Source organism: Geotrypetes seraphini, chromosome 6 (genome assembly GCF_902459505.1).
Source record: "Geotrypetes seraphini chromosome 6, aGeoSer1.1, whole genome shotgun sequence".
Classification (NCBI taxonomy): Eukaryota; Metazoa; Chordata; class Amphibia; order Gymnophiona; family Dermophiidae; genus Geotrypetes; species Geotrypetes seraphini.
The window spans coordinates 226,712,337-226,736,893 of NC_047089.1; the positions used below are offsets into that span (position 1 = coordinate 226,712,337).

Genomic DNA, 24,557 nt, shown 5'->3' on the forward strand with positions numbered 1-24,557 from the left:
AGTTGCTTATGCTATGTGGGTTAAGTATTGGGGGTGTGGTCTACTCCCACGCCTCCCCATTCGGCTGCCTAATCTGGTCACATTTTAATGCCCGCTTTTCTGTGCAACTGCACCATGCCGAGAATTTGTGCAGACTTCCTATGAAATGCAGAATTTACCCCTATCCAACAGAAGGTGGAGCCAGAGCGACTGTCTACAGTTGAAGAAGAGTCATTGCTGAAATCCTGCATTGTTGTTGCAAAACGTTTGAGAGTAGCACAGGATTTTGTGCACCGCATGACTCACACTTTGAGTGCAATGCACTTAAGAAGACATCTGTGCTGAGCAAAGTGTCTAAAACTGTTGTAAAATGATAAAAGAAGGGGCTAGGGAAGCAGAGCCGGAGGAGAGGTGCTGGGGCAGGCTGGGTAAGGGGATGTATGTGAAGTGAGGGATGAAGAGAAAGGATGTGTGTAAGATGAGGGAAGAAAGACAAACTGCAGGTGTGAGAGCGTTGAATGGGTGTGAGCTGGAGAAGAGGGGGAGAGTGGTCTACAACAGAGAATGACACGGGGACAAATTTTTCCCTGTCCCTGGAGGAACTCAGTTTCCTAGTCCCGTTCCTGCAAGTTTTGTCGTTCTCCCTGTCCCATTCCTGAAAGGTCTGTCTTAACTGTACAAGCCTCGAACATATATAATATTAAAGTGTTTGAGGCTTGCGCAGATGAGGACGGAGCTTAGGCATTGGTGGAATGAGGCATTATGACATCACAATCTGAGCTCTAGGATGTTGCCACTTATGATTTTAAAGTGTTTGAGGCTTGCGCAGATGAGGACAGAGCTTAGGCATTGGTGGAATGAGGCATTATGACATCACAATCTGAGCTCTAGGATGTTGCTACTTATGATTTTAAAGTGTTTGAGGCTTGCGCAGATGAGGACAGAGCTTAGGCATTGGTGGAATAAGGCATTATGACATCACAATCTGAGCTCTAGGATGTTGCCACTTATGATTTTAAAGTGTTTGAGGCTTGCGCAGATGAGGACAGAGCTTAGGCATCGGTGGAATGAGGCATTATGACATCACAATCTGAGCTCTAGAATATTGCTACTTATGATTTTAAAGTGTTTGAGGCTTGTGCAGGTGAGGACAGAGCTTAGGCATCGGTGGAATGAGGCATTTTGACATCACAATCTGAGCTCTAGAATGTTGCTACTTAGGATTTTAAAGTGTTTGAGGCTTGTGCAAATGAGGAAGGAGCTCAGGCATTAGTGGAATTAGGCATTATGACATCACAATCTGAGCTCTAGAATGTTGCCGCTTATGATTTTAAAGTGTTTGAGGCTTGTGCAGATGAGGACAGAGCTTAGGCATTGGTGGAATGAGGCATTATGACATCACAATCTGAGCTCTAGAATGTTGCTACTTATGATTTTAAAGGGTTTGAGGCTTGTGCAGGTGAGGACAGAGCTTAGGCATCGGTGGAATGAGGTATTATGACATCACAATCTGAGCTCTAGGATGTTGCCACTTATGATTTTAAAGTGTTTGAGGTTTGCGCAGATGAGGACGGAGCTTGCAGGAATGGAGCAGGGACAGGAAAAGAACTCGCGGGGACAGGATGGGAAAATGAGTCCCCGGGGGGACGGAGAAAATCTGTCCCCGTGTTATTCTCTAATCTACAACTCCCTTTTGGTTACAGCTTCTGGATTTTTAGGGATTTTAATTTGGTAATTGGCGAGGCCCAAGAAGAACTGAAGGCAACAGTGGCTTTCAGCTGCTGGCATTTGTAGCAACAGCCACGAACACCACTGTGCTGCTGCAAATATTGGCAGTGCCTCCGTAGGCGCAATGCAGTCGCTGTTTTTTAAGGCACCAGTAGGCACCTACATTTTCCTTTTTTAAATGCTTTTTTTTCCTGTTTCTAAATGGCATTTTCAACTTCTTAGATACTAGTAGGGCACCTTATTTATAGAATATGGGCCTGAATGCTTGAGTGTTTGGAACCTAACATAGTAACATATAGTAACATAGTAGATGACGGCAGATAAAGACCCGAATGGTCCATCCAGTCTGCCCAATCTGATTCAATTTAAATTATTATTATTTTTTTTTTTTTTCTTCTTAGCTATTTCTGGGCAAGAATCCAAAGCTCTACCCGGTACTGTGCTTGGGTTCCAACTGCCGAAATCTCTGTTAAGACTTACTCCAGCCCATCTACACCCTCCCAGCCATTGAAGCCCTCCCCTGCCCATCCTCCACCAAATGGCCATACACAGACACAGTAGATGACACCAAAGTGTACGTGTTTAGCTATTAGCGAAGTACGTTAAATTTCTGTTATTTTCCACAATAAAGGGCAGATGTTGAAGGTTCATTTAATAAAATACTGATAGACCTTTTTTTGCATGAAATGTCTTTTATCAACGTACCATTGCTGAATGATTAGAATTAGAACTAGATTAGAAACTGGTTGATGGACAGACGCCAGAGGGCGGCGGTTAATGGAATACGCTCGAAGGAAGGAAATGTGAGTAGTGGAGCCCCTCAAGGTTCAGTGCTGGGGCCGATCCTGTTGAAAATGTTTGTGAGTGACATTGCTGAAGGGTTAGGAGGAAAGATTTGCCTCTTTGCGGATGATACCAAGATTTGTAACAGAGTAGACACCGAGGAGGGAGTGGAAAACATGAAAAAGGATCTGCAAAAGTTTAATATCTGGCAACTAAAATTCAATGCAGAGTAATGCATTCGGGGATTAGAAATCGGAAGGAGCCGTATGTGCTGGGAGGTGAGAGGCTGATATGCACGGACGGGGAGCGGGACCTTGGGGTGATAGGGCTAGATTCACTAAAGATAGCGACTCAATCGCTGTCGGTCAATTTTCAAACAGCGATTGATTCACTATCAAGTTTGCATGCAAATGATTTGCAGGGAGGTGCAAATCATTTGCATGCAAACCCACTGACTCAATCACTCAGTGAGCGATTGAGACATGCGCAGAGCCCTGACAGTAGTGACAGGAGAAGCAGCCTCCTGTCACTGCTGTCAGGGCTTCTGCTTTTTTTTTAATGGGACAGATGTTCCATGTGACTTAAACGTGCACCATCTGTCCCATTAAGAAAGCTGACAGTCGCACGTCCCCCTGAGCCACCGTTCTCCCGCTGGCCCCCCCCAAGCTACCGTTCCCCCGCCCACCCCAAAAAACTGGCAGGAGGGATGCTCACTCCCTTCTTTCCCCAAAGGCCCCTGCCTGCTCCCTGAAAAAAAATGGCGGGACGGATGCCCATTCCCTCCTGTCCACAAATACCTCCCCCCTCCTGCCCTAAAAAAAACAACAGCAGGAGGGATACCCACTCCCTCCTGCCATCAGAGGGCCCCCGCCCATTCCCCCCTGCCTCTGACGTTGGGAGCAGGAGGTACTAAAAACACCTCCTGCTCCAGCTCCTCCCCAATGACACTAGGCCTTAGGCCCCTCCCCAGTGCATCATGGGAGGGGCTTGAGGCAGCTGAGCCAATCAGGGACTTCCTTAGGCTCCTCCCTAATCAGTGGATTTGAGCCACCCCAGGATGTGCTTGAAAAAATTCATGGCAAAATCTTAAATTCGCCGTTTTTCCAGCTTTAGGTTTTTCTAGACAACCCTATTCCCCCAGCCTTTATTCACCCCCCCCCTTTACTAAACCATGATAGCGGTTATTAGCGCAGGGAGCCATGCTAAATGCTCCACACTGCTCCCAACGCTCATAGAAACTCTATGAGTGTCAGGAGCATTCAGCGCGGCCCCCTGCGCTAATAATCGCTATCATGGTTTCGTAAAAGGGGGGGGGGGCGGTCAGTCTCTCTTTCAGGCGTGACCTAATGTTTAGCGCAGTGACCTGAGAAACAGGGGAACCAGATTCAATTTCCATTGTAGTTAAACTAAACTAAACCTTAAGCTTATATACCGCATCTTCTCTATAAGAATAGAGCTCGACACGGTTCACAATAAAAATTAATAAAGCATAAGGGAAAGAAAAGATATACAGTGAAATCCGTAGAGAATAGAGATAAAAGAGGTTTTACAGTTCTGAGAATAACCAAGTTGTTGTCAGATGTTCACGAAATAATTGAAAAGAGCCCAAGTTCCGAAGCTATAAAGGGAAATTATTCCATGGATCGGTTGCTCCTTGGGACTCTGGGCAAGTCACTTAACCCTCCACTGCCCCAGGTACACAATAAGTCCTAGTATATAATATGTAAACTCCTTTGATTCCCTTTACCCAGCCCCTCTCTCTGTCTCTTTCTCTCGTGCAGGTGCATTGCCAGACATTGGCTTTCGGGAGGGCAGGAGCCCAAAGTGATAATGGGGGACAAAATTTTAACCAGCTTCCACCCACCCCATACCTGAGCTGGCAGGGGTCCCCAAGCCCCACCAGCCGAAACCCTTCTCACATTTCCAGGCTGCTGACATCCAGGCCGTCTCTCCCCCCCCCCCCCCCCCCCCTGCAGGCCTCCCTCTCACACGCTCAATTTCACAAAAATCAAGCATGTATGAAGGGGGTTCAATGTGTCAAAAGTTCAGGAAAAAGCTTATCATTGAGGAGAGCTTCCGCTGGCAGGGCTTGGGGACCCCCACCAGCCACAACAATACACCCAGTAGTGTAGTAAGAGGGTGGCGGTCCGCCCGAGCCATCATCTTGGTGGGAGCACCGGCACCCATCCTCCTCTCTGCCCCCTGCTCCTTCCTGACCCCCCCACACACACGTGTGCCCCATTCTCTGCCCCCCTGCTCCTTCCTGACCCCCCCCTCCACACATGTGTGCTCCATCCCTTCTCTGTCCCTCTTTCATTTTCCTAGCATCAGCAGCATCACAAACTTGCTGCCCACATCAGTGTCGGTTCTCTCTCTGATGTCACTTCCGGGTCTCGCACCTAGGAAATGACATCAGAGGAAGAGCCGACACGGTCCCGACACCTATTCCCCTCACTAGGCTGGCTTTAGCTGCAGAAGATCAGTGGAGTGCCGCAGGGCTCGGTCTTGGGCCCGATCCTATTCAACATCTTCATAAGGGACTGGGCTGAGGGACTTCAAGGTAAAATAGCGCTATTCGCCGATGACTCCAAACTATGCAATGTAGTAGGCAGGAACACGTCAGACCAAAGCACAGGGCCGGACGGAAACTCAATGCCCGGCAGTATGGTGCACGACCTACTCCTACTGGAGCACTGGTCCAGGACCTGGCAACTCAGTTTCAATACCGAAAAATGTAAAGTCATGCACCTTGGCAGCCAAAATCCATGCAAGACTTACACCTTTAATAGTAAAATCCTACAAAGGACTGTAGCAGAATGTGACTTAGGGGTGATCATCAGTGAGGACATGAAGACTACCAAGCAAGTGGAGAAAGCTTCATCTAAGGCTAGACAAATAATAGGTTGTATACGTAGGGGTTTCGTCAGCCGGAAGCCCGAAGTGATTATGCCATTGTATAGATCCATGGTGAGACCCCATCTGGAGTACTGTGTACAATTTTGGAGGCCGCATTACCGCAAAGACATGCTGAGACTTGAGTCGGTCCAGCGAATGGCCACCCGGATGGTCTCGGGACTCAAGGATCTCCCGTATGAGGAAAGGCTGAAAAAATTGCAGCTATACTCACTCGAGGAACGCAGAGAGAGGGGAGACATGATCGAGATGTTCAAATATCTCACGGGCCGTATCGAGGTGGAAGAGGACATCTTCTTTTTCAAAGGCCCCACGGCAACAAGAGGGCATCCGTGGAAAATCAGGGGCGGGAAACTACACGGTGATACCAGGAAATACTTCTTCACCAAGAGGGTGGTTGATCACTGGAATGATCTTCCACTGCAGGTGGTCGAGGCCAGCAGCGTGCCTGATTTTAAGTCAAAATGGGATCGTCACGTGGGATCTCTTCACAGAGAAAGGTAGATGAGGGTTATTGGGGTGGGCAGACTTGGTGGGCTGTGGCCCTTATCTGCCGTCTATTTCTAGGTTTCTATGTTTCTAAGAACAAACACAATTCCTGCTTCCCCGATGGAACTTGGCTCTCTGCAAGTCTGAACTGTGCAGTTTAGGAAGTCTGGATTGGTCTCACAGTTTCAAATCTTGCAAGACTTGAAACCACAAGAGCTCCTGAATTTCCTGTACTCTGTGGCTCAAGCTTACAGAGAGCCAAGTCAGTGAGGTAGCAGAAATCGTGGTATTTTCCTGAAGCACCACAACAAAAAAGATTCCAATTCCGGGGAGGGGAGGGATGAAATCCCAGACACCAAAGTGTAATTTTTAGGTGCCATGCTGACTTGGTGTATGAGGTTTGTTGAGCCCTAATTTAACATAATTTTTCATAGGATTTCCCCGGACTTGTCCTCCTTTTGAGTGATCCGGACGGCTTTTCAAAACCCGGCACTTTGTCTGGGTGTTGAAAAGCTTCTGACAACAAGCAACTTCGGGATGGCATTCACGCATGCATGGATGCAACCCGGTGATGTCACTCGTTGCTTGTGCAGTCCGAGGGGGTGGAGCCTGGGGCAGAACAGGGCGTGGCTAGCCGGAAAGAGCAGTGCCATGGGGCCGGATTTTCCTTTTGGAAAATCTGGTAACCCTAATTTTTCATAACTAGTTGCTGAGCTTCTATGGGCTAGATGGCAGCAATTTGTGCCTTTCCAAGTGTATTTAAAATTTGTTATACCGCCTACCTGAATTCTAGACGGCGTACATTAAAAATGCATTAAAAAATAATTAAATTAACAAACCTAGACAATATAGGGGCTTATTGTATAATGATACATAACAAATTGTAATTGTATTCCTCTTCCTGGAAACGTCCAGCTATCTTCTTGATGTATTAGGCCCAATGTCTTTAATTGTATCCCTCTTCCTGGAAATGTCCAGTTATCTTTTGATGTAATCCACTTAGAACTGCAAGGTACAGGCGCAATAGAAGTCATTAATGTAATGTAAATTGGATGTACAGAAACAAAAGAAAAAGGGATCGACGTAGGACAAGCCTGCTTTATAGAATACTAAAACTGCAGTGCTAACACATTTAACTGCCAGCTCCTTTCCGTCTCTGCCCTTTGAACTCCCCTCTTCATCCCACTTCAAAAATGGCCCATCAAAGCTACATAGTAACATAGTAGATGACGGCAGATAAAGACCCGAATGGTCCATCCAGTCTGCCCAACCTGACTCAATCTAAAAATTTGTTAGGGTTTTTTTTTTCTTCTTCTTTGCTATTTCTTGACATGAATCCAAAGCTCTGCCCGGTACTGTTCTTAGGTTCCAACTACTGAAAAGCAGTGGCGTACCAAGGGGGGGGGCGGGGGGGGGGCGGTCCGCCCCGGGTACCAAGCCCTGAGGGGGTGCTCCCGGTCCGGTCCAGTTACCCCCCCCTGCGCCGGGTGTCGCGTCTGGAAACAGCCTGCAGCAAGATCGCGATGCCAGAGATCTTTGCCTGCTTCGACTGTTTCCTCCGCCACGGTCCTGCCCCTCCTCTGATGTCAGAGGAGGGGCGGGACCGCGGCGGAGGAAACAGCCGAAGCAGGCAAAGATCTCTGGCATCGCGCGATCTTGTTGCAGGCTGTTTCCCCAGGGCAGTAGCGTACCAAGGGGGGCGAGGGGGAGGTCCATCCCGGGTGCCGCCTTAGGGGGGGTGCACAGCTGGCCCGGTCCCTATCGCGCTCCTACCCTCCCAGCGAAAGCAGCATCGGCGCCATTATCGAAAAAGGTAATGGCGCCAGGCCTTGGAGCACCAAGGCAGACCGCTTCTCCCCCCTCCCAGCCGAAACCCCGCTGACCATCCTATCTCTCTCCCCCCCCCCCCCAAGTGAACCTTTCTGACCCTCCCAGCGAAAGCAGCAAACCTCCCTCCAGTAGCGTCGGCTTTATCCTCCCTCTGCCGCATCACTGATGACGTCATCAGTAACGCGGCAGAGGGAGGAGAAAGCCGCGAAGGAGGTTTGCTGCTCTCGCTGGGAAGGTCGGAAAGGTTCACGGGGGGGGGGGGAGATAGGAGGGTCAGCGGGGGTTCGGCTGGGAGGGGGGAGAAGCGGACTGCCTCGGTGCTCCATTACCTTCTTCGGGCAGCAGCAGCGTTTACAATTCGCTGCTGTTGCCGGCTTCAGGCCTTGTTCTCTGCCGGGTCCTGCCTACTTCCAGTTTTCATGAAGACAGGACCCGACAGAGAGGAAGGCCTGAAGCGGGCAACATCAGTGAATTGTGAATGCTGCTGCTGCCCGATGAAGTTCAGGACATCAGGACATCGGGGAAGGAGCAGGGATAAATCGGCTGCTGGCTTGGGGGTAAGGGTAGGGAAAGAATCGTGGAAGTGGAGAAATCGGCACGATGGCTTTGTGCAGGCTAGGGGGGGAGAGAAAGAAAGGAAAAAATAAAGAGGGGGAGCCAGGGGGAGAGAGAAAGAAAGGCAGAAAGAAAGAGGGGGACCAAGGGGAGAGAAAGAAAGGCAGAAATAAAGAGGGGGACCAAGGGGAGAGAAAGAAAGGCAGAAATAAAGAGGGGGTCAAGGGGAAGAGAAAGAAAGGCAGAAAGAAAGAGGAGGGCCAGGGGGAGAGAGAAAGAAAGGCAGAAAGAAAGAGGGGGACCAAGGGGAGAGAAAGAAAGGCAGAAATAAAGAGGGGGGTCAAGGGGGAGAGAAAGAAAGGAAGAAAGAAAGAGGGGGGCCAGGAGGAGAGAGAAAGAAAGGCAGAAATAAAGAGGGGAGCCAGGGGGAGAGAGAAAGAAGAAGGATCAGAAGAAGGACCAGAGACTCATGAAATCACCAGACAAAAAAGTAGGAAAAATGATTTTATTTTCAACTTAGTGATCAAAATGTGTCCGTTTTGAAAATTTATATCTGCTGTCTATATTTTGCACTATGGCCCCCTTTTACTAAACCGCAATAGAGTTTTTTAGCGCAGGGAGCCTATGAGCGTCGAGAGCAGCGTGGGGCATTCAGCGCAGCTCCCTACGCTAAAAACCGCTATCGCAGTTTAGTAAAAAGGGAGGGGGAATATTTGTCTATTTTTGTATAGTTGTTACTGAGGTGACATTGCATAAAGTCATCTGCCTTGACCTCTTTGAAAACCCGCGGAATATAAATGATAATTAACATTTTCTCTGCGTACAGCGTGCTTTGTGTTTTTAAAATTTTATTGTTGGTAGATCATTTTGACTTGGCCACAAAGGTAAGGGGGAGGGAGGGAGGGGAACTGCTGAAAGACATCTAATAATCCTTGCAGGCTTGACTGCAGGGAATTATTTTTGTAAAATCATGTTTTGTTATGTGACTGGCATTATCTAGACTTTAATTTCTATGAATGAATAGAATGAAAATGATATAAAATTACTTGCTTGTTTTTATGTGCGTGCGCTGAAGGAAAGTGGAGAGAGAGTGGGCTGAGGATGCTGAAGGGAAATGGGGAAGAGAGTGGGGAGAAGACGCTGATTTATAAATTGACAATTGTACAGAATATTGTTTCTTTTTATACTTTAATATAAACAATTCAAGGCTTGTGTGGATGGAATCAGGTGGTTTGCGGGGATGGGGACCGAGCTTACGGGGATTAGTCCAATAAAATTGTATTTTTTTATATCTCATTATTTGTTTTATTTTTATTTGTTAATTTATAAAGTGGTGATTGTTATGTATCAGTTTTTTCAAATTTACATCTACTGTCTTTATATTTTGCACTATATTAGAGGACATGTGTTACTGTTTTTTGTGGTGTTGCATTGTATCCAGGGTCTGGTTTCTTGGCGGATCAGTTTAACTTTTGTCTACATATTTCTATTTTTAGTTTGTGATTATTCCATTTTGGGCGAGGGTGTATCTCTGTTCTGTGTGTATGAAAAAGACATAGTTTTCAGTTGGCATTGACTACAGGACCAATTGACTGTGCGGGATCTGGCTTGTTTAGTTTTACAATGTATGTGTTGGTGTTCTAGTGCTCACTGCAGTGTTTAAGATGCAGCCTTTTCCTAGGTACACTCTTGTGGTGCGATATGTAGATTGGTACTAAAAATCATATTTTTCATATAGATGGGGGGGGTGTCAAAAAATGATGGGCCCTGGGTGCCACATACCCTAAGTACACCACTGCCTGCAACTACTCCATATGTACTTCTAATGTCATGACAATTTAGACATAATTTATGTTTTGTTATGTTTGGAATAATGGTTACATATATGAGGTTCAATAAAAGAAAATTTTCACTGCCTGTTTCTATTCTGACCATTTATTCCATTTCATGGTTATTGCAAAAAAAAAAAAAAAAATTTTTTTACATGGGGGGGGGGGGGTTGTCAAAAAATGATGGGCCCCGGGTGCCACATACCCTAGGTACGCCACTGCTGAAAAGTTCTTGTTTATTATATAGACTTGCACCAAAAAGCATTACAATTCAACATATTACAAAGTCACAGCAGCAAATATCATACAAATAATACAAACATAAACTGACATTTCACTATCCCCACACCAAACCTGTACATATGAAAACTAAACAGCCCCAAACCCTGTACACAAAGTAACTAGAAACCCCCCTCCCCCCTGAGCAAGGGACATCGACGCCTCTTGAAAGCTCAAGGTTTGAAAAATAATAAAACATGCAAAATGACACCAGCGCAAGGTTTTAAAAATTCTAATTAAGATTTATTGAGTTATTGTTTCTATTTTTTCATTATGAGATCAAAAGAATAAAGCATAATTGCTTGCATTAACAGTTGCACTAATGGGAGATCGTTATAGTTACCAAATGCTGGCCTTCTGATAACGAGCTCACCTCAGGATCTCATGACCCTCTATTATATACTTTTGGCTCAGTGACATCATCAGTTTGATAACCAATAACAATTAACAAAGGAGGTGTTTAAAAGTTAGACAAAGAAATTCCTCTACGGTTAAAAGTTAGACAAAGCTTTAGAAAATTACTTTTGATTTCTTATATTCATAACATTTCCAATATTCCTTTATCATTCTTAAAACTTATTTCAGAGAATTTGTCTATGTATTAAACAAGCTGTTGAAAAATTCTAAATTCTTCAGTGCTGAAAAGTTCTCAGCCTTATGAACCATGCTGAAAATTAGTCAGCCTTAGAGGAAAAGAGGAAACTGACAGGTTCAAATTACATAGCCATTACACAGAAGCCTTAGTCTGGAGGAGGAGGAGGAGCTAGTCTCCCCCTCTCTTCATTAGAAACTGTTACTCATTTCCAGATGTTTTAGGATTTCTTTAGGTTGCAAAGATATATAATATGTTTTTCAAAACCCATTCCTTTGTTCAATACACAGCCACACATCCACTCCAGTCATATTTGCTTGATTCATACTTGCTTCATTCATACTTGCTTGGCCAAGCATTTCATACATTCATAACTTGATTAATTCCTCTTATATCTTAGTTTGGGACATGTTATCTTCCTAACCAGTCTAAGCACATGTGGTATTTATTAACACCACGCTGCTGGGAGCGGGAAAACTAAACAAAGAAAAACAGAGAGGACAAAGAAGACAGAAACTAGTCACTGGCACAAAATGGTGTCCAAAGACAGAGCAGATATAGTAAAGACAAAGAACCCAAAATGGATTCCATGTAACCCTTATGATTTCCTCCATGATCTAGCCTAACAGCAAAGTACACAAAAAGAACACCATTCTTTCCCTTATATTAATCTGTAGTGTGTTTTTCTGGCTTTAGCTACATTTATATTTAGATTTTTATTCACCAGTTTTTTGTATGCTTCCATTGGGTGTGGCCTTAACTAACACATATGCTTGTATCTAACTAGAATTACCCAGAATCATACGAAAAACAGGCACTTTTGTAGAAAAACTCCACAAAAATACTGCACTATCATGCTCTGCTATCCATTCCATTACCGTCCCATAAACATCACCCCCCACTGGCCACGAGCCACTACTCCTCACCCCCAGCAATAAATAAACATAAATACAAAAACTGTTAAAACAAAAAACTGAAACACGCGTCAGGGAGGCCGAAGCCACACCCCATTCCACAGTAGACGCCATTGCTGTTCACGCCTCCTTTTTCTCTCTGCTTTTGCAACTTGGCACACTGCCCGCACCACATCCATCGCCACTGTGTCCAGTGCCAGCTGTCGCTGTCTCAGCGACATCTGGCAATGTGCCATCCAAATGGTATTTCAGTATGGACAAAATAATAAAAAAAGTTTCACCATACACCCTCTTCCCCCCACCACCCCCATAAACCCAATCTGCATAACTCAGACTTTCAAACAAACCCACCTGAAACCCCAAATCCCTGGCCACCCTCCTCCCCACCTCAACTGAAAAGGGACAAAAACACAAAAAATGTTCCATTGTTTCTAACACTCACAGTCAGCCACAAGTCTACACTTCAGATTCGCCCAGACATACATCTTGCCGTGCAGTGCCAGCTATGCCACATTTGAAGTACTTAGGGAGCAGGCATGGCATCGCCACAAAATGGAGTGTCTTCTGTTGACTTATCCCCGGGCAATCCTTCAGCAGAGGTTCCACCACATAACACTGGTGCAGCACTCTTTCCGTCCATTTCTTCCTCCCCTCCACCACTTCATCCACTGTTACCCTCCAACTCCTAACTAAACGGGCTATGTCCCCCTGACCCGGCACCCCTGCCAAAACCTCCACCACCTGCTTCTTCCCTATTTCCATTCCCCCAACCAATCTTTCCAAAACACTGTACCCCACATCTGAACACTTTCTACCCATGCCACCCTTGCCTTCTGTCCCCTCACCAACCCCCCCAAATGGAACTGGAGGAAGAGGGAGGAGAAAAAAAGAATGGGGTTCACCATCCCCAAGCCCCCTTGTTCTTTTGCCAAATACGTTACCCCCCTCTTTATTGGATTTAAGCGGTTACCCCAGAGGCACTGAAAAAAAAAGACTGTACATCGTAGCGTGCAACCCCTGCGGGAGCAAACACACATAACTAAGGAATAGGAACAAAGGAACCAAATATACTTTCATGAGACACACCCGTTCCAGAAATGTCAGCTTCCACTGCTTCCAGGCTTCCACCTTCTGCCGCCCTTCCTGGATTTTCCCCTTCCAATTCTCCATTTGATACGCCTCATCCCCACTGAAGACAACCCCCAGCACCCTTACCCTCCCCTCAGGAGGCAAGAACCCACTTGTACTCCCCACCTCCCATGCCGGATCCCCGAGTTTCAACAAATGACTCTTTTCCTGGTTAATGCACGCCCCTGTGGCTCCTGAATACTCTCACAGTTTTTCCTCCATCCACCTAAACTCTCTCTTTGAAGACACAAACACAGAGATGTCATCGGCATATGCCACCACCCTGACCTTTGTGCCTTCCCCCATATCTATCCCTGTTAAACCCCCACCCTTCTCCAGCCGCTGCAGCAATGGATCGATGGCAAACACATATAGCAATGGACTTAAGGGACATCCCTGTCTCACCCCTTTCCCAATGGAGTAACTCTTCCCCCTCCACCCATTCACCAAGGGAAAGGTTGCTGCCTCCCTATACAGAGTCTTCAACCCCTCCAAAAACTGCACAGGAATCCCATACTTTGTAAGAACCCCCCACAAATATTCGTATGGCACCCTATCAAAGGCTGTGGCTTGGTCCAAACTAACTAGCACCTGCCCCCCCTGGGCCCTCCGACCCCTCTCAACTGCATCTTTTTTACTGTTACCGCTGCTTCTATTGCCCCACCCTCCCCTGCACGCCACACATCTGTGCTGGTGCCAGTACTGCTGCCGCCACCACTCCCAGTCTTGCACACATCATCTTTGCTAAAATTTTCCTATCTGTATTAAGCAAAGAAATCAGCCTCCAATTTCCCACCCTTGACCCTTCCTTCCCTGGCTTCGCAATCAAAACCAATACCGCCTCCCTCATGGACCTCGGCAGAATAGGCTGACAGCTAAGCTCCTTAAACAGCCGCACCAAGAAAGGTATCATCTGCTCACAAAATGTCTTAAAAAACTCATCTGTCAACCCATCTGGACCGGGTGATTTCCCTCTGATCAGGCCGGCTATCGCCCGTCTTACCTCCTCCACCGTCCATGGGCCATTCAGCGCTTCTGCCTGCTCCTCTGTTAACCCTCCCCCCCACCCCTGGGGGATCCCCTCTATATATTCCTCCCACCCCTCCCTTTCCTCTTGCCCAACTGCAAAGAGCCCCCCAAAATGCTCTTCCACCACCCTCAAGATCCCTTCTCGAGACTCCTGCTCTATCCCCTCATTGTCCCACAAACTCCCCACCTGATCCTCTCTTTGCATGCCATGAAAGGGTCTGGTGAGATGAAATGCCCATAGTCCCTTTCCCACACTAAGGACCTATATCTATCGTACTGTAGTGCTTCAATTTTTCCCTCGAGTACCTGAATCCCCTCCCCCTTTTCACCCCCTTCCACCCTCCAATTTAATTCCTTCCTCAGGGTTACCAGCCTCCCCTCCCTATTTTGTGATGCCCTCCTACTTATTTTCTTGAAAAAACCCTTGATCCTACCCTTCACAACCTCCCACCATCCCCCCAATGACCCATACGCGCTCACAGTAGACAGTTGGTCTGTCCAGAACTCTCTAAAGGCCTCCTGTACACTCTCCTCCTGGATCCATGCATTGTTGAGCCTCCATAGACCCCTACCCATAACCGGGTTTTTCCCCCTACCTGTATGCTCACCAAAGCGTGATCCGTAAATTCAACATGCTGCACTTGGGGAGGGACCTGACAGTCTTCCCTCCTTACAAAACACCTGTCGATACGACTGCGGCATTGCCCCCTGCCAAATGTAAACCCCCCTTGCTTCCCAAAAACTGTATAAATATCAACCAGCCCTGCCCCCTCCCCCACCTGTTTAAAAAATAATTCATCATATCCTAAAGAAAATTTCCTCCCTTCCCTATCCTCCTGCCTCACCACTGCATTAAAATCCCCTCCCCACACCACTCTCCTGGCCATGTATAAATATGGTCTGATCTGGGAGATTAGAGCTTTACGCTCCCACTTCCTTTGAGGACCATAGATCTTCACCAACCTTATCTCCTCCCCCTCCACCCTTACATCCAATATCTGCCCCCTCCCCCCACCCAATTCCACCACCCTACGCACTTCCACCGCCCTGGAGTTAAACAGAATTGCCACCCCCCATAAGCCTCCTGGGCCAATACCCAGTATGACGGCCCCCATTTCCAGTCCCTTTCCACAATAAACTCGGGTGGTCAACCCTTGTTTCTTGCAATATGATAACATCCAATTTTTTGGAAGCCAGGAACTCATAAACCAGAAACCGCTTTCTCTCCGTTCGGAGACTAGCAACATTCAAAGTTGCAATATTCAAACCGGGACCCCCCATCATGACACTAATTTAGATTTCTTTCCCCCCCCTTCTCTCCGCTCCCCTCTTCCATTCCCCTCTTCACCACCACCCCTGGCTGGTCCGCCTTGCCCTCCGCCAGAATCAACTCTTCCCCAATTCCTTCCCTTTCCTTATCTTCCCCTTCCTTAATCACATCCCTCCCCACTAGCAAAATGTCCCCCCCCCATCTACTTCCATACCCTCCTTCCCACCCACCTCTGTATTTAGAAAATCCCCTCCCCATCCTCTCCCACTTTCTCAACCCGCAACCTCTCCAGAATCACTGCCGGGTATTCCTGCTGCCCTCCCTCCCGACCTTTTTTCCCTTTCCTCTTCTGGGACATCCCACCTCCATCCTCTTCCTCCTGTGCCAATACACTAAACCTATTAGTATCCTCAACCCTATCCCCCCTTCTTTTCCTCTGGTGTTTCCCCACCTTCTTACTACGTACCTTTTCCCATGTACCCTCATCCCCATCCCCACCCTCTTTCTCCCCCTCTGTTTCCCGCACCAGCCCTTCACCCTGCCTCACCTTTTCCTGGCTATCTTCCTGACCACTCTCCTGATCCTGTTCCTCCTCCTGGGCCCGCTCCTGAGGTTCCTCCCCTCCCCCATCATCTTCCTCCCTCCCCCCCCTTCATTTTCCTCTCGTCACCTGTTATGTGCAGCCCTCGGAGACTTGCTGAACGGGTGCCCCAGACATCCACACAAGTTGCACTGAATGAGGTCACACTCCTCCCCAATATGCCCCTTCCCTCCACATTTTACACACATCAGAGTAGGACACACCATACTTAGATGCCTAAATGATCCACATTGAAAACATACCCTGGGCTGCCCCTTGTAAAAACATTGGATGCGCTCTCTCCCAATGTATGCCACTGGTGGAACATGCTATATCACATTACCCACTTGACTTAGCTTCATGCTGGCCATCCATCCACCAGCCCAGACCCTACTCGGGTCCATGATCATCACTAATGGAGTCCGAAGCACCCCATACCGATTCAACTAGTATGTCAGATCTGAACTGGGGATGAACTCATTTCTCACCAACACTGTCACTTGCACAAGATCAGGTTTACTCACAGGTATGGCTTTAAATTCTGCCCACTGCTCCCTCCCCCTCACCCCCTCATATTTTTCCCAAAATAACTCTAAACCCCTCTGTCTCTGGAAACTTGGGCCCATCTTATTCAATATCTTCATAAATGACCTTGAAGAGGAAACAACAAGTATTATAATCAAGTTTGCAGATGACACAAAACTATGTCGGGCAGTTGGGTCACAAAAAGAAAGTGAAGATCTCCAGAAGGATCTAAACCAGCTGAAGGAATGGGCAGAAAAGTGGCAGATGAGGTTTAACATAGACAAATGCAAGATGATGCACCTGGGCAAGAAAAATAAGGAACATGAATATAAAATATTAGGTGTAACATTGGCCAAATCCGATCAAGAAAGGGACCTGGGGGTACTGATAGACAGGAACCTGAAGCCATTGGCTCAATGTGTGGCGGCGGCAAAGAAAGCAAACAGAATGTTAGGTATGATAAAGAAGGGGATCACGAGTAGATTGGCGGCCATTATAATGCCGCTTTACAGAGCAATGGTCAGACCACACTCGGAATACTGTGTCCAACACTGGTCTCCATACCTAAAAAGGATATAACCCTGCTGGAAAGGGTGCAGAGGCGAGCCACGAAGCTAGTAAAAGGTATGGAAAATTTGAGTTACAAAGAACGCATCGAAGGACTGGGACTGTTCACCCTCGAGAGGAGGAGACTGCGAGGAGATATGATTGAGACTTTTAAAATACTGAATGGATTCGATAAAATTGAGCAAGAAACATCGTTGTTCACATTGTCAAAAGTGACACAGACAAGAGGTCATGGACTGAGGCTGAGGGGCAGCAGGCTCAGGACAAATGTCAGGAAGTTCTGTTTCACACAGCGAGTGGTGGACGCTTGGAATGCTCTCCCAGAGGAGGTGGTGACGGAGACTACCATTCTGGGTTTCAAGCGTATGTTGGATGCACACCTCCTTGCAAATCACATTGAGGGATATAGGTAATCATGGTGTCCATCTGGGAGCACATGGCTTGGCCTCCGCGTGTGCGGGTCGCCGGAATAGATGGATCTAAAGTCTGATCCGGTGAAGGCGTTTCTAGTACAGTATTGGGGTTCAAGAAGGGATTGGGCAATTTTCTGAATAAAAGGGGATAGAAGAGTACGGATAGAGGACTACTACACAGGTCCTGGACCTGATGGGCCTCCGCGTGGGCGGACTGCTGGGCATGATGGACCTCTGGTCTGACCCAGCGGAGGCACTGCTTATGTGCTTATGTACTTTAGAACCATTACCGGGTGAATACAGGCATACAGGTCCTCAGTGATGAAGCCCAACCCCAGAACCATTCTCAACACCCTGTCCCTTGTTGGCATATTCCCCACCCCCACCTTCAACTGAACCACATTTCTTCTCTTGAAAATAACACCCTCTCCTCCACTGCCCCACCCCCCACTACCATTACCATTCCCTCCACCATCCTCCCTCCTCTCTCCCCTTGTGCATTCCCCCTCCCCCAATTTCTACCCCCTGCCCCAATCCCCCAGCCACCACATCTGCAAAAGACATTCCCCTTTTAACCCCTTTTCGGTCACCATGCCCACCACCACCAGATCCCCCATCCTCTCCCATCCCCTCCCCCTCCCCAATACCCCCATTCACATCCATAGGGATCTGTCCTACTTCAAACTGCCCTGCATTCAGTTCTTTCAACTGCAGTTCTTTAGAACAAGGCAAACTTGCTCTGTCCATTGCTGCTGTTATGGCAGCGCAGCTTCATTACCTGCAGCCACCTCCTGCTGTACCTCTCTCTGTAGATTCTCAGGTTCCAGCTCCTGACTCCACTTCACTCCTTTCAACACGCTGGAAACACCTCTTTGCTGTACTCTGCACTTTGAATTAGGCTGAGTTCCCTCAGCACAGCTCAGAGAAGACTCCACCCCTTTCTCAGTCACACAAACGATTTCACCCACCAGTTCTTGGGAATTCCTCCCGTGAGTTGCATTCTGGGATATTCCTTGCAGATGGAACTCAGGTGTTTCCAATCCATGCTGCTGCTCAATCACTTTTATACCACATTCCTCCTCCTCCTCCAAGAATTGTAGCAAGTTACTGGGCAAACTAGTCTCAGCTACCTGCTGTTCCAGTATTCCCTCAGGTGCTTTTATTAAAGTTTATGGTAGCTCAGTCTCTGTTTGTGGTTTCTCAGTCCCTGCTAGTACTTGCTCAAACTCTATATGAAGTTTCTCAGTCCCTGCTTGTTCCGGGTAGTTCACTCTTTGTGTGGCTTTATTCTTCCTGCGCTCCTTTGTCCGCCCCTCCTCCACTCTGGTTTCTGCTGTGACTGCACTCTTTCCCCAGCTGTACCAATTAAGGTTGTCTCCCAACTTTTCTCCAGTAGCCTCCGTGGTAGCTTTTTCTTCCACTGCTGTGGGAGTTTTCTGCATCCCTTTTAACTGTCCTGCTTCTGCACAGGGTTTTTCTGTAGAAACTTGTTTGTACTTTCCCCTGGTGTACCTGCAGCCCTGCCATTCTCTCTCTGTTCTGATACACTTCAGCCATGGGGTTAGACACATCTTTTGTGATAACAGCCATTTCTGTTATACAGGTCTCCACTAGAGAGCTGCACGGGAACGGGGACGACGGGAATCCCGCAGGACCCGCGGGCATCCCGCGAGTTCCCCCTTCGGGTCACGGGGATCCCGTGGGGACGCCCCCTAGGCTCACAAGAATCCCGTGGGGACGCCCCCTAGGGTCGCGGGGATCCCGTGGGGTCGCCCCCTAGGGTCGCGGGGTTCCTGCGGGGCTGGATGTACTAAGTCGCGCGGCTTTTCTCCCTACCTGCTCTGCTTGCAGCACAGAGCCGAACGGAAGTCTTCCCGATGTCAGCGCTGACGTCGGAGGGGAGGGAGGGCTTAAACAAAGCCCGATGTCAGCGCTGACGTCGGGAAGACTTCCGTTCGGCTCTGTGCTGCAGGCAGGGCAGGTAAGGAGAAGGAGAGTAGCCTCGCGGCTCGAGTGGCTACCAAGGGAGGGGGGCGGTTCGCCCCGGTGCAGCACAGCCGGCCAGGTCCCCTTTTGTGGCGCTTCCCCGACCGACCGACAACAGCCCCGTAAGCAGCTGTAAGAAGGAAATTTAGATTCATGGATAAGGGCAGGGAGGTTTGTCAGACCGGGGCTGTTGTCGGTCAGTCGGTCGGGGAAGCGCCACAAAAGTAAGGGGACCTGGCCGGCTGTGCTGCACCCGGGGCAGGAGAGAAGGAGGGGGGAGAAGGACGCTGAAAGGCCATGGGGAAGACGGGGGGAAGGACACTGAAAGCACTTGTGGAAGACAGAAGGGGGAGAAGGACGCTGACAGGGCATGAGGAAGACGAGGGGGGGAGGACGCTGAAAGAACATGGGGAAGACAAAGGTGTGGAGAAGGACCCTGAAAGGACATGGGGAAGACGGGGGGGGGGGGGGGTGGTGGAGAAGGACGCTGAAAGGCCATGGGGAAGACAGAGAGGGAGAAGGACGCTGAAAGGACATGGGGAAGACAGAGGGGGAGAAGGACACTGAAAGGACATGGGGAAGACAGAGGGGGGAGAAGGACACTGAAATGACATGGGGAAGACAGAGGGGGGAGGACACTGAAAGCACATGTGAAAGACAGAGGGGGGGAGAAGGATGCTGACAGGACATGGGGAAGATGGGAGGGGAGAAGGACGCTGAAAGGAAATGGGGAAGAGAGAGTGGGGAGAAGACGCTGGCAGGGAAGAAGACAGAGATGCCAGACTATGGGGGGAGCGGAGGGAAGAAGATGGGTGCCAGACCAATTTGGAAGGGGGGAGAAAGGGAGAGGCACAGTAACAGAGCAAATGGAAGACGCAGAAGGAAGAGAGACAGTGGATGGAAGGAACTGAATGAGAACATGAGGAAAGCAGAAACTAGGCAACAAAGGTAGGAAAAGAATTCTATTTCTTTTTTTTTTTGCTTCAGGATAAAGTAGTATATTAGTTGTGTTGATAAAAATTTATAAACAAAAGAGGCTCTGGTAGAAACCCATTTACAAAGTATGTATTCTTCCCAATAAATATTTCCAAATTAATAAAGTCTTTTTGCTTATTTGTAAATGGGTTTCTACCAGAGCCTTTAATTCAGTAGCATAATTAAATGAAATAACTATTTCTGAAGTTTATAGGGACGGGCGGGGATGGAGGGGATTCCTCACGGGGACGGGCAGGGACGGAGGGGATTCCTCACGGGGACGGGTGGGGACGGAGGGATTCCTCACGGGGACGGATGGGGACGGGTGGGATTCCTCACGGGGACGGGTGGGACTTTGGCGGGGACGGGTGGGATTTCTGTCCCCGTGCAACTCTCTAGTCTCCACCTGCCGCTGAAGGTATTGCTGTTCTTTCTTATAATTTTTCTTTTGCTCCTCTGGAGCCAGCTTATACAGAGTGGATACCTTATGTTGTTTCTTTTTCTCCAGCTTTTCTGCAGCTTTTTCTCCAGTCCAGCAATCCCCTTAACTGTTAGTATAGCTCTTGTAGCCAAATCCATGTCCTTCTCCACCTCCTCCTCCTCCCCACTGAAAATATCCTCCTCTGACCCCTTGTGAGTCCTCCATATCCTCCACTACTGTAACAGCCTGGGCTTTCTGCCTGCCCTTCTCCACCTCCAACTCCAAGGCCCTGCCAGAGCCCTGTTGTACCTTCATGCTCCTTGGTGTCAATTCTGGAACAGGAACCCTTCCTCTAGGAGCTCTGGGGTCTGGCTCTCCTGGCCTCCTCCAGCCTGATGGCCCAGGCTTTTCACCATCTGGTTCCCTCCTTCCTTCCATAGTAGGACCTCCAAACCAGGACCTTCCCTGGGAAGGGACCCCCATGCTTCATAGCTCTGCCTGGGGCACAGAGCTAGGCCCAGCTCCCATCTTCCACAGGCCTCTGGTTCCCAGTTGCAGCTCTCTCTTCAGCTCCTCTCACAACCACAGTCACACACAGACTGGTTCCAACTACTGAAGTCTCCGTCAAAGCTCACTGCAGCCCATCTATACCCTCCCAGCCATCAAAGCCCTCCCCAGCCCATCCTCAAACAAAAGGCCCTATACAGACACAGATCGTGCAAGTCTGCCCAGTACTGGCCTTAGATCTTCAGTATTTACTATTATTTTCTGATTCTAGATCCTGTGTTCATCCCACACTTTTTTGATTTTTAAGCAGGCAGGAGCCTCTCTTGCCTGCTTAAATAGTTGGTCTGAGTTTTTGTTTTAGCTACAGCTGCTTTTTTGCTGACTTTGAGAAGTCGCTGCCCAAGGTAAACTGCCTGGTTTACCTGATGTTTAAGCTGGCCCTGCTTAAATGTCTTCATCTCCCAACCTTTAGAACTGAACAATGTGGAATGAGCTTTCCTAGTCAGGATCTGTGGCAGGTACTTCCAACTTACCTGAACTGTCCAATGGATCTTGGGCTAAATGAACCTTTGGTCTGCCCCAGCTTGGCATATCCTGTATTCCGTAATGAACTAATTTAGTAGTCCAAGATAAACGTACTATTGGCAGTCCGCTCACACGGCGGCCTCCAGGTCAAAGGCCAGTGCTCTAAATGAGTCCAGCCTCACCTGCGTATGTTCCAGTAGACTGACTTATCTATCATACATCAGTAATTATAGGACAGATTTTTTTTTTTTTCTCTTTGGGTGTTGGGAGAGGGTCGTGATCACTGAGGGAGTAAAGGAAGGCCATGCCTTAAATCCTCCAGTGGTCTTCTTGTCAGTTTGGGCACCTTTGTGGAACTTAAATGCCGACAGTTAGACCTGTTTGAGTTGTGTCTAAGTTCCCTCTAGGAAAGCTTTGATTATGGCTGTGGTACGTCCATGTTGAAGCCTGCCCGATTCCCACCCATAACACACTTCCCAACACGACCCTTTGCTCTCTGGACGCACAGCAGCTTAGAAGTGGTGCTGCATGCCCAGAAAGTTGGTTTTGATTATTGGCACTTGGACTTCCCTGTTATTAGGACGTCCAAGTGCCGACTTAGGCTGGATTTTGGACGTTTTAAAGTTTTGATTATGAGCCCCATAGCACAATATGTTACCTGGACTTACCATGGAAAAACTGAAGGCAGGAATTTTTGATAGTTCACAGATCAGACAACTTATAAATAACTCACATTTCATAGCATCAATGAATGAAATCGAATCACGCGTCTGGTCTTCATTTGTTCTTGTTGTGAAAAATTTTCTTGGCAACAAGGCAGACAACTACACACAATTAGTAGAGGATATGCGCTTTCATTTCAACAGGCTTGGCTGTAACATGAGTGTTAAAGTCCATTATCTGCACAGTCACTTAGATCGCTTTCCAGAGAACCTTGGCGACTTAAGCGAAGAGCAAGGTGAAAGATTTCACCAAGACATAAAAACAATGGAAGCCAGATACCAAGGAAGATGGGATGCACACATGAGGGCAGACTATTGTTGGAATCTTAAGCGGGATTGTCCTCGGAAGTCTTACAAAAGGAGCTTCTTGTGCGTCGAATGACTGGAAAGTTTGTGTCATAAACTTGTGCTTTTGGTAAGAAATAAGCAGATGTTCATGTTGTACACTTTTTTTTATAATTTCTAGTATGTTTCCGTCATGCTTAAAATATATTAATTTAAACACTACATTATAATAGCCTGATTTTTTAATGGGCGAGCAGAGTGAAGAGTGGTATATGGCACATATTTTGTATCTCAAAAACTAGAGCTGAGAGGAGAAAACTGGTGCCATTTTTTGAATCAGCAGGTCAAAAATACCCAGAAACAGGTCTAACATTTGAGGCACCAAAATGAGTGTTGGCCAGTGTTATCGGAAGCTGCTACAAACCATGGAAAAGGCCACGATTTGCAGTTTTGGACATCGAGAGCTGAAATACTTCAACACTAAACAGGCTACAACTGGTTCAGTGTCGATCATTAAAGGCACGGTGAATTTTGAACATATGGGTTCAGATCTTTTCAATCAACCTTTGGCTTCGTATAGAGCACTAAGCTCGGGCCCGATCTTTCAGTCACACCAACACATCGGAAACGTTCCACAGCATGGCTGTAACCACGGCTTCCAAATATTATTCCACCACGTGAACTGAAGTGGCACCGGTGTCAGTGTCTTCCGATGTTCCTCCACTGCTTGCTCTATTCTCTTTATGATCGTATCAAACTGTGGTTCTGTGGCCGTGGAAAGTGGTTTACTCTCTGACGGATCTCTGGAGAGATCAAAGAGCAGGGGTGGATTATGATGAGTTACATGTTCACCGACGCATGGGCACATTCTTCTCCCATAGCAAGCTCCAGCACCTTCTGGCTGGAACACTGGCGTTGTATAATGAGCCTTCCACACGGCACCCACTACATGAAAAGAAGTCATAATTTGCAAATGGTTACCAGTCGCCAAATCAAAGATTCGTTGTTGCAAACTGATTTCCCTGTTTTTCATAAAGAAATGTGACACTGCAGTGGGTTTTCCATCAGTGCTAAAGAATAACTCTCTATAGCCAGCTACAAGCAAGCACCAGTAGGGATCGATATTGCATGCCATATGTAGCACAGACATCAGTGGCATGTGATGAGGGCTTTCAGGGGATTCCCTGCTTTCTTATTTTTTTTTGTGTACTTTATGCATTTTGATTTGTTGAGTAGGCAGCCTGCTTAACCAGTCTAACTGCATTAAACAAAATGTAACCCCCCCCCCAAAAAAAAAAAAGCGGGACTCTTGGGCTGGGGATTCTCCAAACCCCCTGAAGGCCCTAACAGTACTGATTTGAATTTGATTGGCTGAGCAGCATCTGCCTGTTGCCTGTTCAACCAATCAAATTCAGAGCAGTGCCCTCAGGGCCTTTAGGGGATAGGGCGAATCCCCTGAAGGCCCTGACCTCACACCACTGACAGACATGCTGCTGAATGCTAAAAGGAAGAAGCTGAACATTACCATAGATTTTTCCATTACTACTAGTAAGTTGATCAAATGAGCACTGGAAAACAAAGTAGACTGCTACGTTAAAGACTGGCACAGCTTCCTACATAAGCCCCCTAAGCCCCCTAAGTTATCTGAATAAGGTCAGAATCTAATCAGAACCACGGCTTCTATCTTCTCTCTCTCTCTCCTTCCCTCTGGTCTTTACACAGAACATCTGCTG

At 47.7% G+C, this 24,557-nt stretch overlaps 2 protein-coding genes across 2 annotated transcripts in view; both read right to left on the reverse strand.

Annotated features, from left to right (window-relative positions):
* Nucleotides 1-18,734, reverse strand: part of LOC117362562 (interleukin-5 receptor subunit alpha-like) — a 74,821-nt gene extending 56,087 nt beyond the window's left edge. The window contains exon 1 of the mRNA XM_033949118.1: nucleotides 18,182-18,734. The gene's annotated coding sequence lies outside the window, so the exon portion shown is untranslated. The remainder of the gene's footprint in view (nucleotides 1-18,181) is intronic.
* Nucleotides 18,735-23,108: 4,374 nt separating this feature from the next.
* The window catches only part of LOC117362561 (arylsulfatase D-like), a 42,389-nt gene continuing 40,940 nt past the window's right edge, over nucleotides 23,109-24,557 (reverse strand). Inside the window, exon 11 of the mRNA XM_033949116.1 lies at nucleotides 23,109-23,769. Coding sequence (XP_033805007.1) covers nucleotides 23,429-23,769 — 341 coding nt within the window. The 3' untranslated portion in view covers nucleotides 23,109-23,428. The remainder of the gene's footprint in view (nucleotides 23,770-24,557) is intronic.